Genomic DNA, 12839 nt, shown 5'->3' with positions numbered 1-12839 from the left:
CTGCCTAGAAGGCCAGCATCCTGGAGTCGCCTCTTCACTGTTGATGTTGAGACTGGTGTTTGCGGGTACTATTTAATGAAGCTGCCAGTTGAGGACTTGTGAGGCGTCTGTTTCTCAAACAAGACACTCTAAAGTACACTGCCTTGCAAAAGTATTCATTCCCCTTGGCGTTTTTCCCTATTTTGTTGCATTACAACCTGTAATTTAAATAGATTTTTGGGGGGATTTCATGTGATGGGCGTACACAAAATAGTCCAAATTGGTGATGAGAAATGAAAAAAATTACTTGTTAAAAAAATTATAAAGAATAAACAACAGAAAAGTGGTGGGTGCATATTAGAGGTCGACCGATTTATGATTTTTCAACGCCGATACCGATTACTGGAGGACCAAAAAAAGAAGCCCATACCGATTAATCGGCGATTTGTATTTTATTTTTTGGGATTTTTTTGTTGTTGTAATTACAACAATACTGAATGAACACTTATTTTAACTTAGGATAATACATCAATAAAATCTATTTAGCCTAAATAAATAATGAAACATGTTCAATTTGGTTTAAATAGTGCAAAAACAAGTGTTGGAGAAGAAAGTAAAAGTGCAATATGTGCCATGTAAAAAAGCTAACGTTTAAGTTCCTTGCTCAGAACATGAGAACATATGAAAGCTGGTGGTTCCTCTTAACATGAGTCTTCAATATTCCCAGGTAAGAAGTTTAGGTTGTAGTTATAGGAATTATAGGACTATTTCTCTCTATATCATTTGTATTTCATATACCTTTGAATATTGGATATTCTTATAGGCACGTTAGTATTGCCAGTGTAACAGTATAGCTTCCGTCCCTCTCCTCGCCCCTACCTGGGCTCGAACCAGGAACACATCGACAACAGCCACCCTCGAAGCATCGTTACCCATCGCTCCACAAAAGCCACCGCCCTTGCAGAGCAAGGGGAACAACTACTTCAAGGTCTCAGAGCGAGTGACGTCACCGATTGAAACGCTATTAGCGAGCACCCCGCTAACTAGCTAGCCATTTCACATCGGTTACACCAGCCTAATCTCGGGAGTTGATAGACTTGAAGTCATAAACAGCTCAATGCTTGAAGCACAGCGAAGAGCTGCTGGTAAACGCACGAAAGTGCTGTTTGAATGAATGCTTACGAGCCTGCTGCTGCCTACCACTGCTTAGTCAGACTGCTCTATCAAATCATAGACTTAATTATAACATAATAACACACAGAAATATGAGCCTTAGGTCATTAATATGGTCAAATCCGGAAACTATCATTTCGAAAACAAAACATTTCGTATTTTATCTAACGGGTGGCATCCATAAGTCTAAATATTCCTGTTGCATTGCACAACCTTCAATGTTATGTCATGATTACGTAAAATTCTGGCAAATTAGTTCGCAACGAGCCAGGCGGCCCAAACTGCTGCATATACCCTGACTCTGTTGCACAGAACGCAAGAGAAGTGACACATTTTCCCTAGTTAAAAGAAATTCGTGTTAGAAGGCAATATTAACTAAATAAGCAGGTTTAAAAATATATACTTGTGTGTTGATGTTTATGGTTAGGTACACATTGGTGCAACGACAGTGCTTTTTTCGCGAATGTGCTTGTTAAATCACCCGTTTGGCGAAGTAGGCTATGATTCAATGATAAATTAACAGGCACCGCATTGATTATATGCAAAGCAGGACAAGCTAGATAAACTAGTAATATCATCAACCATGTGTAGTTAACTAGTGATTATGTTAAGATTGATTTTCTTTAATGAGATACGTTTAATGCTAGCTAGCACCTTACCATGGCTCCTTGCTGCACTCGCATAACAGGTAGTCAGCCTGCCACGCAGTCTCCTCGTGGAGTGCAATCTAATTGGCCATGATCGGTGTCCAAAAATGCTGATTACCGATTGTTATGAAAACTTGAAATCGGCCCTAATTAATTGGCCATTCCGATTAATCGGTCGACCTCTAGTGCATATGTATTCACCCCCTTTGCTATGAAGCCCCTAAATAAGATCTGGTGCAACCAATTACCTTCAGAAGTCTCATAATTACTTAGATTGCACACAGGTGGACTTTATTTAAGTGTCGCATGATCTCACTATATATACACACCTGTTCTGAAAGGCCCCCAAGTCTGCAACACCACTAAGCAAGGGGCACCACCAAGCAAGTGGCACCATGAAGATCAAGGAGCTCTCCAAACAGGTCAGGGACAAAGTTGTGGAGAGGTACAGATCAGGGTTGGGTTTTAAAAAAATACATCAGAACTTTGAACATCCCACTGAGCACCATTAAATCCATTATACAAAAATTTTAAGAATTTGGCACCACAACAAACCTGCCAAGAGAGGGCCGCCCACCAAAACTCACGGACCAGGCGAGAAGGGCATTAATCAGAGAGGCAACAAAGAGACCCAAGATTACCCTGTTGGAGCTGCAAAGCTCCACAGCAGAGATTGGAGTATCTGTCCACTTTAAGCTGTATACTCCACAGAGCTGGGCTTTACAGAAGAGTGGCCAGAAAAAAGCCATTGCTTAAAGAAGAAAAAAAGGCTTGTGCGAGACTCCCCCAACATATGGAAGAAGGTTCTCTGGTCAGATGAAACTTAAATGTAGCTTTTTGGCCATCAAGGAAAATGCTATGTCTGGCACAAACCCAACGCCTCTCATCACCCTGAGAACACCATCCCCACAGTGAAGCATGGTGGTGGCAGCATCATGCTGTGGGGATGTTTTTCATCGGCAGGGACTGGGAAACTGGTCAAAATTGAAGGAATGATGGATGGTGCTAAATACAGGGAAATTCTTGAGGGAAACCTGTTTGTCTTCCGGAGATTTGAGACTGGGACAGAGTTTCACCTTCCAGCAGGACATTGACCCTAAGCATACTGCTAAAGCAACACTTGAGTGGTTTAAGGGGAAACATTTAAATGTCTTGGAATGGCCTAGTTAAAGCCCAGACCTCAATTCAATTGAGAATCTGTTGTATGACTTAAAGATTGCTGTATACTAGCGGAACCCCTCCTACTTGAAGGAGCTGGAGCAGTTTTTCCTTGAAGAATGGGCAAAAATCCCAGTGGCTTGATGTGCCAAGCTTATAGAGACATACCCCCAAAAGACTTGCAGCTGTAATTGCTTCAAAAGGTGGCTCTACAAAGTATTGACTTTGGGGGGGTGCATGGTTATGTCCGCTCAAGTTTTCAGTTTTTTTTGTGTTATTTCTTGTTTGTTTCACAACAATCTTTGAAGTGGTAGGCATGTTGTGTAAATCAAATGATACTACAACCCCCCCAATACATCTACTTTAATTCCAGGTTGTAAGGCAACAAAATAGGAAAAATGCCAAGGAGGGTGAATTCTTTCTCAAGCCACTGTACTTGTCCTCTTGCTCAGTTGTGCACCGGTGCCTCCCACTCCTTTTTCTATTCTGGTTGAGACAGTTTGCGCTGTTCTGTGAAGGGAGTAGTACACAATGTTTTACGAGATCTTTAGTTTCTTTGCAATTTCTCGCATGGAATAGCCTTCGTTTGTCAGAACAAGAATAGACTGACGAGTTTCAGAAGAAAGATCTTCGTTTCTGGCCATTTTGAGCCCGTAATTGAACCCACAGACGCTGATACTCCAGATACTCAACTAGTCTAAAGGACAGTTTTACTGCTTCTTTAATCAGAATCACAGTTTTCCACTGTGCTAACATAATTGCAAAAGGGTTTTCTAATGGTCAATTAGCCTTTTAAAATTATGAACTTGTATTAGCTAACACAACGTTCCATTGGAACACAGGAGTGATGGTTGTTGATAATGGGCCTATGTAGATATTACATAAAAAATCTGCTGTTTCCAGCTACAATAGTCATTTACAACATTAGCAATGTCTATACTGTATTTCTGATAAATTTGATGTTACTTTAATGGACATAAAATGTGCTTTTCTTTGGAAAAACAAGGACATTTCTAAGTGACCCCAAACTGTTGAACGGTAGTGTACCTTGAGGGGGATTCTTGAGGTTTTGGCATCAAATAAATGTTATGTTAAAAAGTAAAGTAAAAAAATTACATTTAAAGCCATGAATGGCATCAATGATTTGCATAGGATAAATCATTTTGCAATGATATTCTTGATTGTTTCTTTCGGATGCTCTATTTTGTCTCTTTTATCAAGCATCAGTCTCCAAACAAGAAACCATATGGTCTATATTTCTGGCAGGTTTTGCAGAGCCTCAAGTCGAAGATGCTGGACCTGTCCTGTACTCTCCAGAGCTACATCCACTGCCACATGAAGGTGAGCAATGGGCGAACAATAACAAACCCAACCAGGCCATCTATCTTTCTTGACATGGGGTTAAACTCTCCAGATTAATAGCCCCTCCCACAGCCAGCATTTTAAAAGGTGCGAATCAGCTTTTATGGCTCTTGTAAAAAACCTTGCCACCCCTGTCGGCCTTATCACCACAGTCTCACGTTGAGCCCATCGTTCAGGTAATGGATGTGTTGAATGAAGTGCCATCAGTCACCGTTAACGTGCTTGTTTGCCATTATCTGCCGCTCACAAACTAGCGCCTTTGTTAGTGTCGATCATCGGCTGCGCTAGGCGATTGGGACAAAGGATAGGACATCTTTCCCCCAGACCTCCACCCCCATTGTCTTCAAACAAAGGGGTTGGACGAACAAAACCAGACACATGTTGAATCTCTGTGGGCCTCTGGGAGAGCCATGGTTTAATTTGTTGCTACTGTATTTTCATGATAGTGAAATGCAGATACAGTCAGGTCCATCATTATTGGCACCCTTGTTAATTTTTTTTTTATACAAATACTCTGTATGCTCAAAGAAAATTAGAAATTATATTATTTTCTGCTAATGCAATTGCGTAAAGAACATTTTTGTTTAACAACTAATAAAACATTCTAAAAAGATAGGGGTAAAAATAATTGACGCCAGTTTTCAAAACTCTAGCACCCTCCCCTTGCGAGCATAACGACACAGATGTTTTCTTAAATGTTTTATGAGATTTGAGAACATGTTGGGAGGGATCTTAGACCATTCCTCCATACATAATCTTTCCAGATTCTTGATATATTTTGCCTGCTTTTATGGACTTCCTTCAATTCAAACCACAGGTTTTCAATGGAGTTCATGTCCGGAGACTGAAATGTTTAGCTTTTTGTGTCTTTTTAACCATTTCTGTTGATTTTGATTAGTGTTTGGGGTTATTGTCTTGCTGGTAGATCATCTTGCGGCCAAGTTTCAGCCCCCTGGCAGAGGCAACCTTGTCTGGCTGACACCAGCTCTGTCTTCCTAACTTGAGAGTAGGGGTCTGAACAATAGAACATTAAGAAAAAAATACCTAACTTGACAATGCTGTAACGTTAGTAGGAGGAGCTACTTTATTAGCAGAGCAGCAGCTCAAATGTGAGTGACGATGGGAGCAGGGAGCGGGCGGCATGGCAACAGTTGACTCGCATTGGTAGACTAATTTATTGCTTGTTATTTGTCATCTCATCTGATTACATAGTACCTTTCTTGACTGCATCAAACCGAGAGAAGCTAGTTAAGATGGCCAGATACCTAACTAAGCGTTATGTAGTCTAAATTACCCATCTCCATAGACAAACATTGGCAGTACAATGGCCTTACTGAAGACCTTAGTGACTTTCAACATGGCACCATCATAGGATGCCACCTTTCCAACAAGTCAGTTCAACAAATTACTGCCCTGCTAGAGCTGCCATGGTCAACTGTAAGTGCTGTTATTGTGAAGTGGAAACGTTTAGGAGCAACAACGACTCAGCCGCGAAGTGGTAGGCCACACAAGCTCACAGAAAGGGACCGCCGAGTGCTGAAGCGCATAGTGTGTACAAATCGTCTGTCCTTGGTTGCAACACTCACTACCGAGTTACAAAGTGCCTCTGGAAGCATTGTTCGCACAAGAACTGTTCGTCTGCAGCTTCATAAAATGGGTTTCCATGGCCGAGCAGCCACACACAAGCCTAAGATCGCCATGCGCAATGCCAAGCGTCGGCTGGGGTGGTGTAAAGCTTGCCGCCATTGGACTCTGGAGCAGTGGAAATACGTTCTCTGGAGTGATAAATCACCCTTCACCATCTGGCAGTCCGATGGACGAATCTGGGTTTGGTGGCCACCAGGAGAACGCTACCTGTAAAGTTGGGTGGAGGAGGAATAATGGTCTGGGGCTGTTTTTCATGCTTCGGGCTAGGCCCTATAGTTACAGTGAAGGGAAATCATAACGCTACAGCATACAATGACATTGTAGATGATTCTGTGCTTCCAACTTTGTGGCAACAGTTTGGGGAAGGCCCTTTCCTGTTTCAGCATGACAATGCCCCCGTGCACAAATCGAGGTCCATACAGAAATGGTTTGTCGAGATCGGTGTGGAAGAACTTGACTGGCCTGCACAGAGCCCTGACCTCAACCCCATTGAACACCTTTGGGATGAATTGGCATATATTTTGATTTGTGTAACACTTCTTTGGTTACTACATGATTCTATATGTGTTATTTCATAGTTTTGAAACTAACCATAGCACTGGTGCCAATGTCATTTACCAATGTCGTTTATCCGTGCCATGGTCTGTTACATGAAAATGTAGCTCTTTGGCCACGCACACCAGTGGTGGGTTTGGCGTAGAAAAATGGAAGCATATGCAGAAGAGTACCTCATGCCTATGTTAAAATACATAGGATTTTATGGGGTTATTTTGCTTCCACTGGTCTTGTGGCCTTTGTTTAGGACAACGGCATCATGAACTTAACCAGGACATTTTAGCCAAAAACCTGGTTGCCTTTGACAGGAGGCTGAGACTTGGCCGCAAGTGGATCTTCCAGCAAGACGATAACCCCAAGCACACACCCAGACTTGAACCACATTGAAAACCTGTGGTTTGAGTTGAAGAAAGCAGTCCATAAGCGCAGATGAAGGATATCAAGGTTCTGGAAAGATTCTGTGTGGTGGAATTGTCTAAGATCCCTTCCATTGTGTTCTCCAATCTCTTAAAACATTTTCAAAAAAGGCAGTGTCGTTATCCTCGCAAAGGTAGGGTGCTCCTGAAAACAGGTCTCAACATTTTTGGCACCTCTATCTTAAAAAAGATTTTTTTAATTACTTGTTAAACAAAATCTCTTTCTCTGAGCAATTGTATTAGTATAATATAATATCATTTTCAACTTTTTTGGCGCCTGCAAAATGGCTCAGTATTTATTTTATACATACTTTTTTGCTCATCTTTATCAAGGGTGCCAATAATTATTGACCTGAAATTGTCACACGTTTTGTAATTTCACCATTGTAGTGAGACAGTATTTGATTGGAATCAACAGTAGTTCTGCACAACTAGTGTATGGAGGAAGGGCTTTAATAGGGTTAGCTACAGTATGTGAGGAAAAGGGTTCATCCCCTTGGAAAGGCACCATTTTCCAATGACATCAACTGTAAAGTGTGTGTGTTTTCCAATGACATCAACTGTAACGTGTGTGTGTGTGTGTGTGTGTCTGTCTGTCTACAGGATAGGGAAGAAGGCTCCAAGAAGGGAGCTGAGGACCCTGATCTCTCACAGCTCCACAGAGTGAGAAACACTGCAGCCCAGCTGTTCCAGCTCAACCAGGCAATCAGGCAGCTTCACGCTGCTCTCTCTCTCGCCCTCCGAGGTACTGTGACTGCCTGGCCTATGAGAAGCAAGGCCACAGTTTCCTCAGCATTGCTACAAAAACATAATGCCTGTCATTTAACTGACCTAAATGGCTTCCTTTTGATTTCCTCTCATTTCCCTGTCCTTTTTTCTTTTGTGACTTCAACTTTGATTGATAGATTTGAGCAATATTGTGGAACTGTAAACATATGTGTTTCTATTATCTACCCATCATTAGTCTAATCATCCAGGATAGCTAGGTTCTAGTCACTATAGGGACCCAAAGAAGTTAAATACATGCATTTCACTTCTCGTTTAACTCTTTACCAGGTAAAAGCAGTGACTCCAGCCTCGTTACCTGCCGAGAGGCTGTCTCCTCCTCCTCCAAGACCATCGACAAAGTCATTAACGGCCTCCCCAGGGGCGGCACAGGGCTGGCCACCGTCTCATCTAGCCTACAGCTGCCCTGCCTGGAGACTGTCATGGCAGCCCGGGACGAGCTCCAGTCTGCCCTGCAGGCCCTGAGTACCGCCTTCAACACGCAGGGCCTTGAAGAGAAGAGGGGGTCTTCTGGCTCAGAGAAGAGCACACGGGAAAGGGGTCAGGGGAAGGAGGGGACCCTGGTAGCTTCCGACATGGGAAGGAACAGAGGAGCCCCTAAGATTATTTCTCTCTCTTCAGGATTGTCTTTATCTAATGGTGATGCACATTGGGTTTGATGCGCAGGGGGTTGATCAGCTGATCAGGTACTTGTTCAGTAGGCATGAAACTGCCGGAAATGGGAAGGTAGTACAATCTGAACGTGTCCAATGAGAAACACATGTTTTCGGTTTCCGTTGCAATTTTTTTTGCTACAGTGTGCTCTAATGAACATGACCCAGATGATTGATGTTAAAGGTTACAGGCTCAATGCCATTAATAGAAAGAATCAACAGAGAGAATGAATGTACATCAAAGGTCTTTCTGTCCAATTGCACTAAAACCCCAGATGTATTCACTGAACAAAAATATAATGTAAATGCAACATGCAACAATTTCAAAGATTTTACTGAGTTACAGTTCATATAAGGAAAGCAGTCAATTGAAATACATTCATTAGGCCCTAATCTATGGATTTCTCATGACTGGGAATAAAGATATGCATCAGTTGGTCACAGATACCATAAAAAAGTAGGAACGTGGATCATAAACCCAGTCAGTATCTGGTGTAACCACCTCATGTTGTCCCACTCTTCAATGGCTGTGCGACATTGCTCGATATTGGCGGGAACTGGACCACGCTGTTGTACAGGTCAATCCAGAGCATCCCAAACATGCTCAATGGGTGAAATATCTGGTGAGTATGCAGGCCATGGAAGAACACGGACATTTTCAGCTTCCAGGAATTGTGCACGAATCCTTGCAACATGGGCTAAACATTATCATGCTGGAAGATGAGGTGGATGAATGGCATGAAAATGGGCCTCAGGATCTCGTCACGGTATCTCTGTGCATTCAAATTGCCATCAATAAAAAGTAATTGGGTTCGTTGTCTATATTATGCACGGTACACCCGTGTAACGATTATGCTGTTTAATCAGCTTCTTAATATGCCACACCTGTCAGGTGGATGGATTGTCTTTGCAAAGGAGAAATGCTCACGAAAAGGGATTTAAACACATTTGTGCACACTTTGAGAGAAATAAGCTTTTTGTGCGTAACATTTCTGGGATCTTTTATTTCTTCTCATGAAACTTTACATGTTGCGTTTATATTTTTGTTCAGTATACATTATTTTGTCAGACAGGGATTTCTTCAGATTGTAAAGTACTTTGATAAAATGTGTATACGGTAATTAAATTGTACTGCAGTGGATTGTAACTATTTGGGCAATATCTTCTCATTTTGGTTAGGTGTCTTTTTTAAGTTTTCTGTTCATAATCTTGCATTATTTGTAAATGTAGGTGAAGGCACAACAATGTTCTGTATTGTATGTAGCTCACTCAATGCTGTTAGAGGTGTCCCATATCACAACTTATTCAGAGTGGTTTCATTCATTGGATCAACTATAATTTGCACTTAAAACCTTGCACAAAGTACTTGTCAATTTTTTGTCTTATATGACACTTTTTGTATCTCTTGGTAAAGATTTGATACCTCACAATCATGTCACAATTTGAAAGTGAGCATAATAAATGAATATTTCTGGACTTTTTTGTTTAGCTTTTTCGTCTGGTCTCCATCCATGCAGATTTTGGTCTCCTTTCATGCGTATTGTGCAACAGCTTGTGAGTAAGTTAGTTCTTTTTCTCTCAGCAGAGCTTGAAACGGCTCCATACTTTTACACCCACCCTTTGCGCGCTCAGACTCTGCATCACTTCATAAAATCTGATGTCACCTAGGAGGTTCCCTCAAATTCATGAAGTGTAAATCGAATGACTGCTTTTGGGTTACAAACAACGACCGATTTGTTTTTGTTAATCACTTTTGTTGAGAAAATGTAGCACAGGAGGAATAATTGATGAAAGTCTTTTAAAATCACACGACGACTTGAAATGTCGATGGAGGTGGACTAAAGAAAACGCACGAAAACTTTGAGTATTAACGGATGGTGTCCAATCTCAGGTAGGTGTAAAGTACTGTTAGTCATTTTAACTTAAATGTTAAAGTGAGAATGCAATAATTATATTTGGACATGTAGCTTGTGCCTTTGGTGCAACCTTAAATGAAGTTTATTTAGATTGCCTTTATCGATGGATAATTTCCCAAAACCGTACTAACAATTTCACATTGGCTTCCATTTCAAAGGATGCAGTGGTTTGGGATATTATACCCCAATTTACTTGTAAGTGCACTGTTTTCATTATTTTAGGGCATGCTTTATATTTGATACAATGTGTTATTGAACTTTCACACTGAATTTATGAAGGATCCACCCCATGTTCACTCAGCCCTATTCTCCCTCAAGCCAATGTTTCATAAGACCTATGTTCCCTCAGTACCCACTGAACAAATTTCCATCATAATTGGCATCAATATTGGGGAATTAAGGGCCCGATTCAGACTTAGAAAATGTACGCCTTTCCTATGCATGCCATTCCTACACACTTCTCAGTAGTTCAGATTTACCTTATGCAGGTGTGGTTCCTTTGCACATTCTGACAACAATTGAATTAAACTGCTGAAAACCCTCCCACTTGCAGGCCAACAGATTTTCTTGTGGAGTTTTCATTCAATATGGGATTCCGTACATGTATTTAAAGTCATCCCTTTGAATTTGGTGTACTTTTTAAAATATGTGTATCAGCAGACTCACTAGAATATATGGAGAGAACGGTTCAGGGCCTGGTTTCCCAAAAACTTCTTAAGGCTAAATTCATTGTTAGAACCTTCGTAGCAACATAATTAAATCTCCTAGCTGTTTCACAAAACCATCGATATTAACGTTGCACTTGAAAACGCTTGTAATCTAACGCTGCCTCAGACCACTTCTAGAACTGCTAAGTGTGTCGTTGCATGCTGACTAGACTGGGAACGCGCATGCATGTTGATTTTCTCCATCCACACCAGACACGATCGAGACACGCAGGTTGAAATATCAAAACTAACTCTGAACCAACTATATTAATTTGGGGACAGGTCAAAACGCATGTAACATTCATGGACATTTATCTAGCTAGCTAGTGTGCTATTGCTAGCTAATTTGGGTTATTTTATTTGACCTAAAATGCACAAGGTCCTTTTTTCTGGTTGTTTGTAGAATCTTGACCCATTTTGAGTCTCACAAAATCATGTGTTCTCCAATAATTAATCCACAGATAAAAGGGGAAACCTAGTTAGTTTCTAGTAATCTCTCCTTCAGTCTTCTTCTTCTGTGGACTTTATATGGCGGTTGGCAAGCAGGTTCTATTTTAGCGCCTGGATACATACTCAGACGTTTGTTGACACGCACGAGTAGTTTGGATGAAATTATTGAATAACATGTATGTGTACGTTTTGCAACGTGAGCGGTGTGGTCAGCGTGTTCAATTATTTTTGCCCTCCCATGCCACTTTATACACAGAGGATCTCTGCTAAACCTAGAATCACATGGTTTGTCTCTGTGACCGCCAATAACTTCAGGCCAAAGTTGACTACAAATACAAGTTGCCAATGTCCCTGCAGTTGATAGAACCAAGTGATGTATAAAAAGATAATTCAAATGAAAACCGAGATGACTGCATTTAAATATAAACAGTAGGCTATAGGCCTATTTCAATCATATTGAAATGCATGTCATGTTCAATCGATTTGTATTTTGCTACTTGTAGCCTACTGTCTGTAGTATGTCTGAATATAGTTGATAATGTGTAGCCTAAAGTGCGCAATGATGTGCCAAATTGGTAATTAATATATTTTTATTGGGTCATTCGATTAAGGCGCCTCAATATTTGCTGCCGTAGATGGTAATATCTCTTGGAGCTGACCCATCTTCAGTATTGTGAAATAATTCTAATGTTAAGGTAAGATTTGAATGGAGAAAGCTGATCAGAGAGCAGCGCTCCCTTTCTTTCAAATCAGTATTGAAACCTACTCCAATGATGCACTTAGCGACCATTCTCTCTGCATGGTGTTTTGGGAAACGCATGCTACGTCTTTCGGCTGTTGTAGGAAAGATGCATCAGATGTTCAATCCATGAAATATTGGAGGGTGAGAAAAGTGTACAATAGGGGTTGAACTGTAGTCCTATAAATCTACCCTAATAATCCTCACTAATCGTGGAACTATGATGGCAACGGTCCAGTCATTGAGAACTGTGCGCCAGGCTCCAGGTTTTAAATTGCTATGTATGGTCTGCGTTCCATAATGATTCAAATAGGCTACATGTCCAAAATTATTGCACAACTTGTAATACGTTAGCCTAATATTATCCACTATTGCTAGCGATCCTCAGTAACAACCACATGAATGGGACAGAGGAAACTAGCAATGTAGGATAATGGAATGATGCAAAATGTAAGGAATCTAATAATGAAGTCAGCGACAGTTATAGATGTATGTGGGTATAACTGACGATTGCTACCAATAGTGGCTAATATTTAACTCGATACAAATTGTAAAAAGTACAATGACAAGTTGCTCGACCTTATTTCATCATGCATTAAGGTGGTGAAATTATGAGGGAATTAAGGTCAGAATATGATGTATCTGTAGACA

The 12839-nt window shown here is 41.0% G+C and overlaps 2 protein-coding genes across 3 annotated transcripts in view; both read left to right on the top strand.

Moving 5' to 3' along the window:
- Positions 1-8671, top strand: part of kif14 (kinesin family member 14) — a 52635-nt gene extending 43964 nt beyond the window's left edge. Inside the window, exons 27-29 of the mRNA XM_029706309.1 lie at positions 4224-4298; positions 7541-7682; positions 7994-8671. Coding sequence (XP_029562169.1) covers positions 4224-4298; positions 7541-7682; positions 7994-8382 — 606 coding nt within the window. The 3' untranslated portion in view covers positions 8383-8671. The remainder of the gene's footprint in view (positions 1-4223; positions 4299-7540; positions 7683-7993) is intronic.
- A 428-nt stretch (positions 8672-9099) lies between these two features.
- LOC115157948 (adhesion G-protein coupled receptor D2) overlaps positions 9100-12839 on the top strand; it is a 179233-nt gene continuing 175493 nt past the window's right edge. The window contains exons 1-2 of one of the 2 annotated variants that reach the window (XM_029706304.1): positions 9100-10267; positions 10451-10487. In XM_029706304.1, coding sequence (XP_029562164.1) covers positions 10251-10267; positions 10451-10487 — 54 coding nt within the window. In that variant the 5' untranslated portion in view covers positions 9100-10250. The remainder of the gene's footprint in view (positions 10268-10450; positions 10488-12839) is intronic. The other variant, XM_029706305.1, reaches the window with a different exon arrangement.

Source organism: Salmo trutta, chromosome 22 (genome assembly GCF_901001165.1).
Source record: "Salmo trutta chromosome 22, fSalTru1.1, whole genome shotgun sequence".
Classification (NCBI taxonomy): Eukaryota; Metazoa; Chordata; class Actinopteri; order Salmoniformes; family Salmonidae; genus Salmo; species Salmo trutta.
This window is presented reverse-complemented; position numbering and strand designations above follow the sequence as displayed.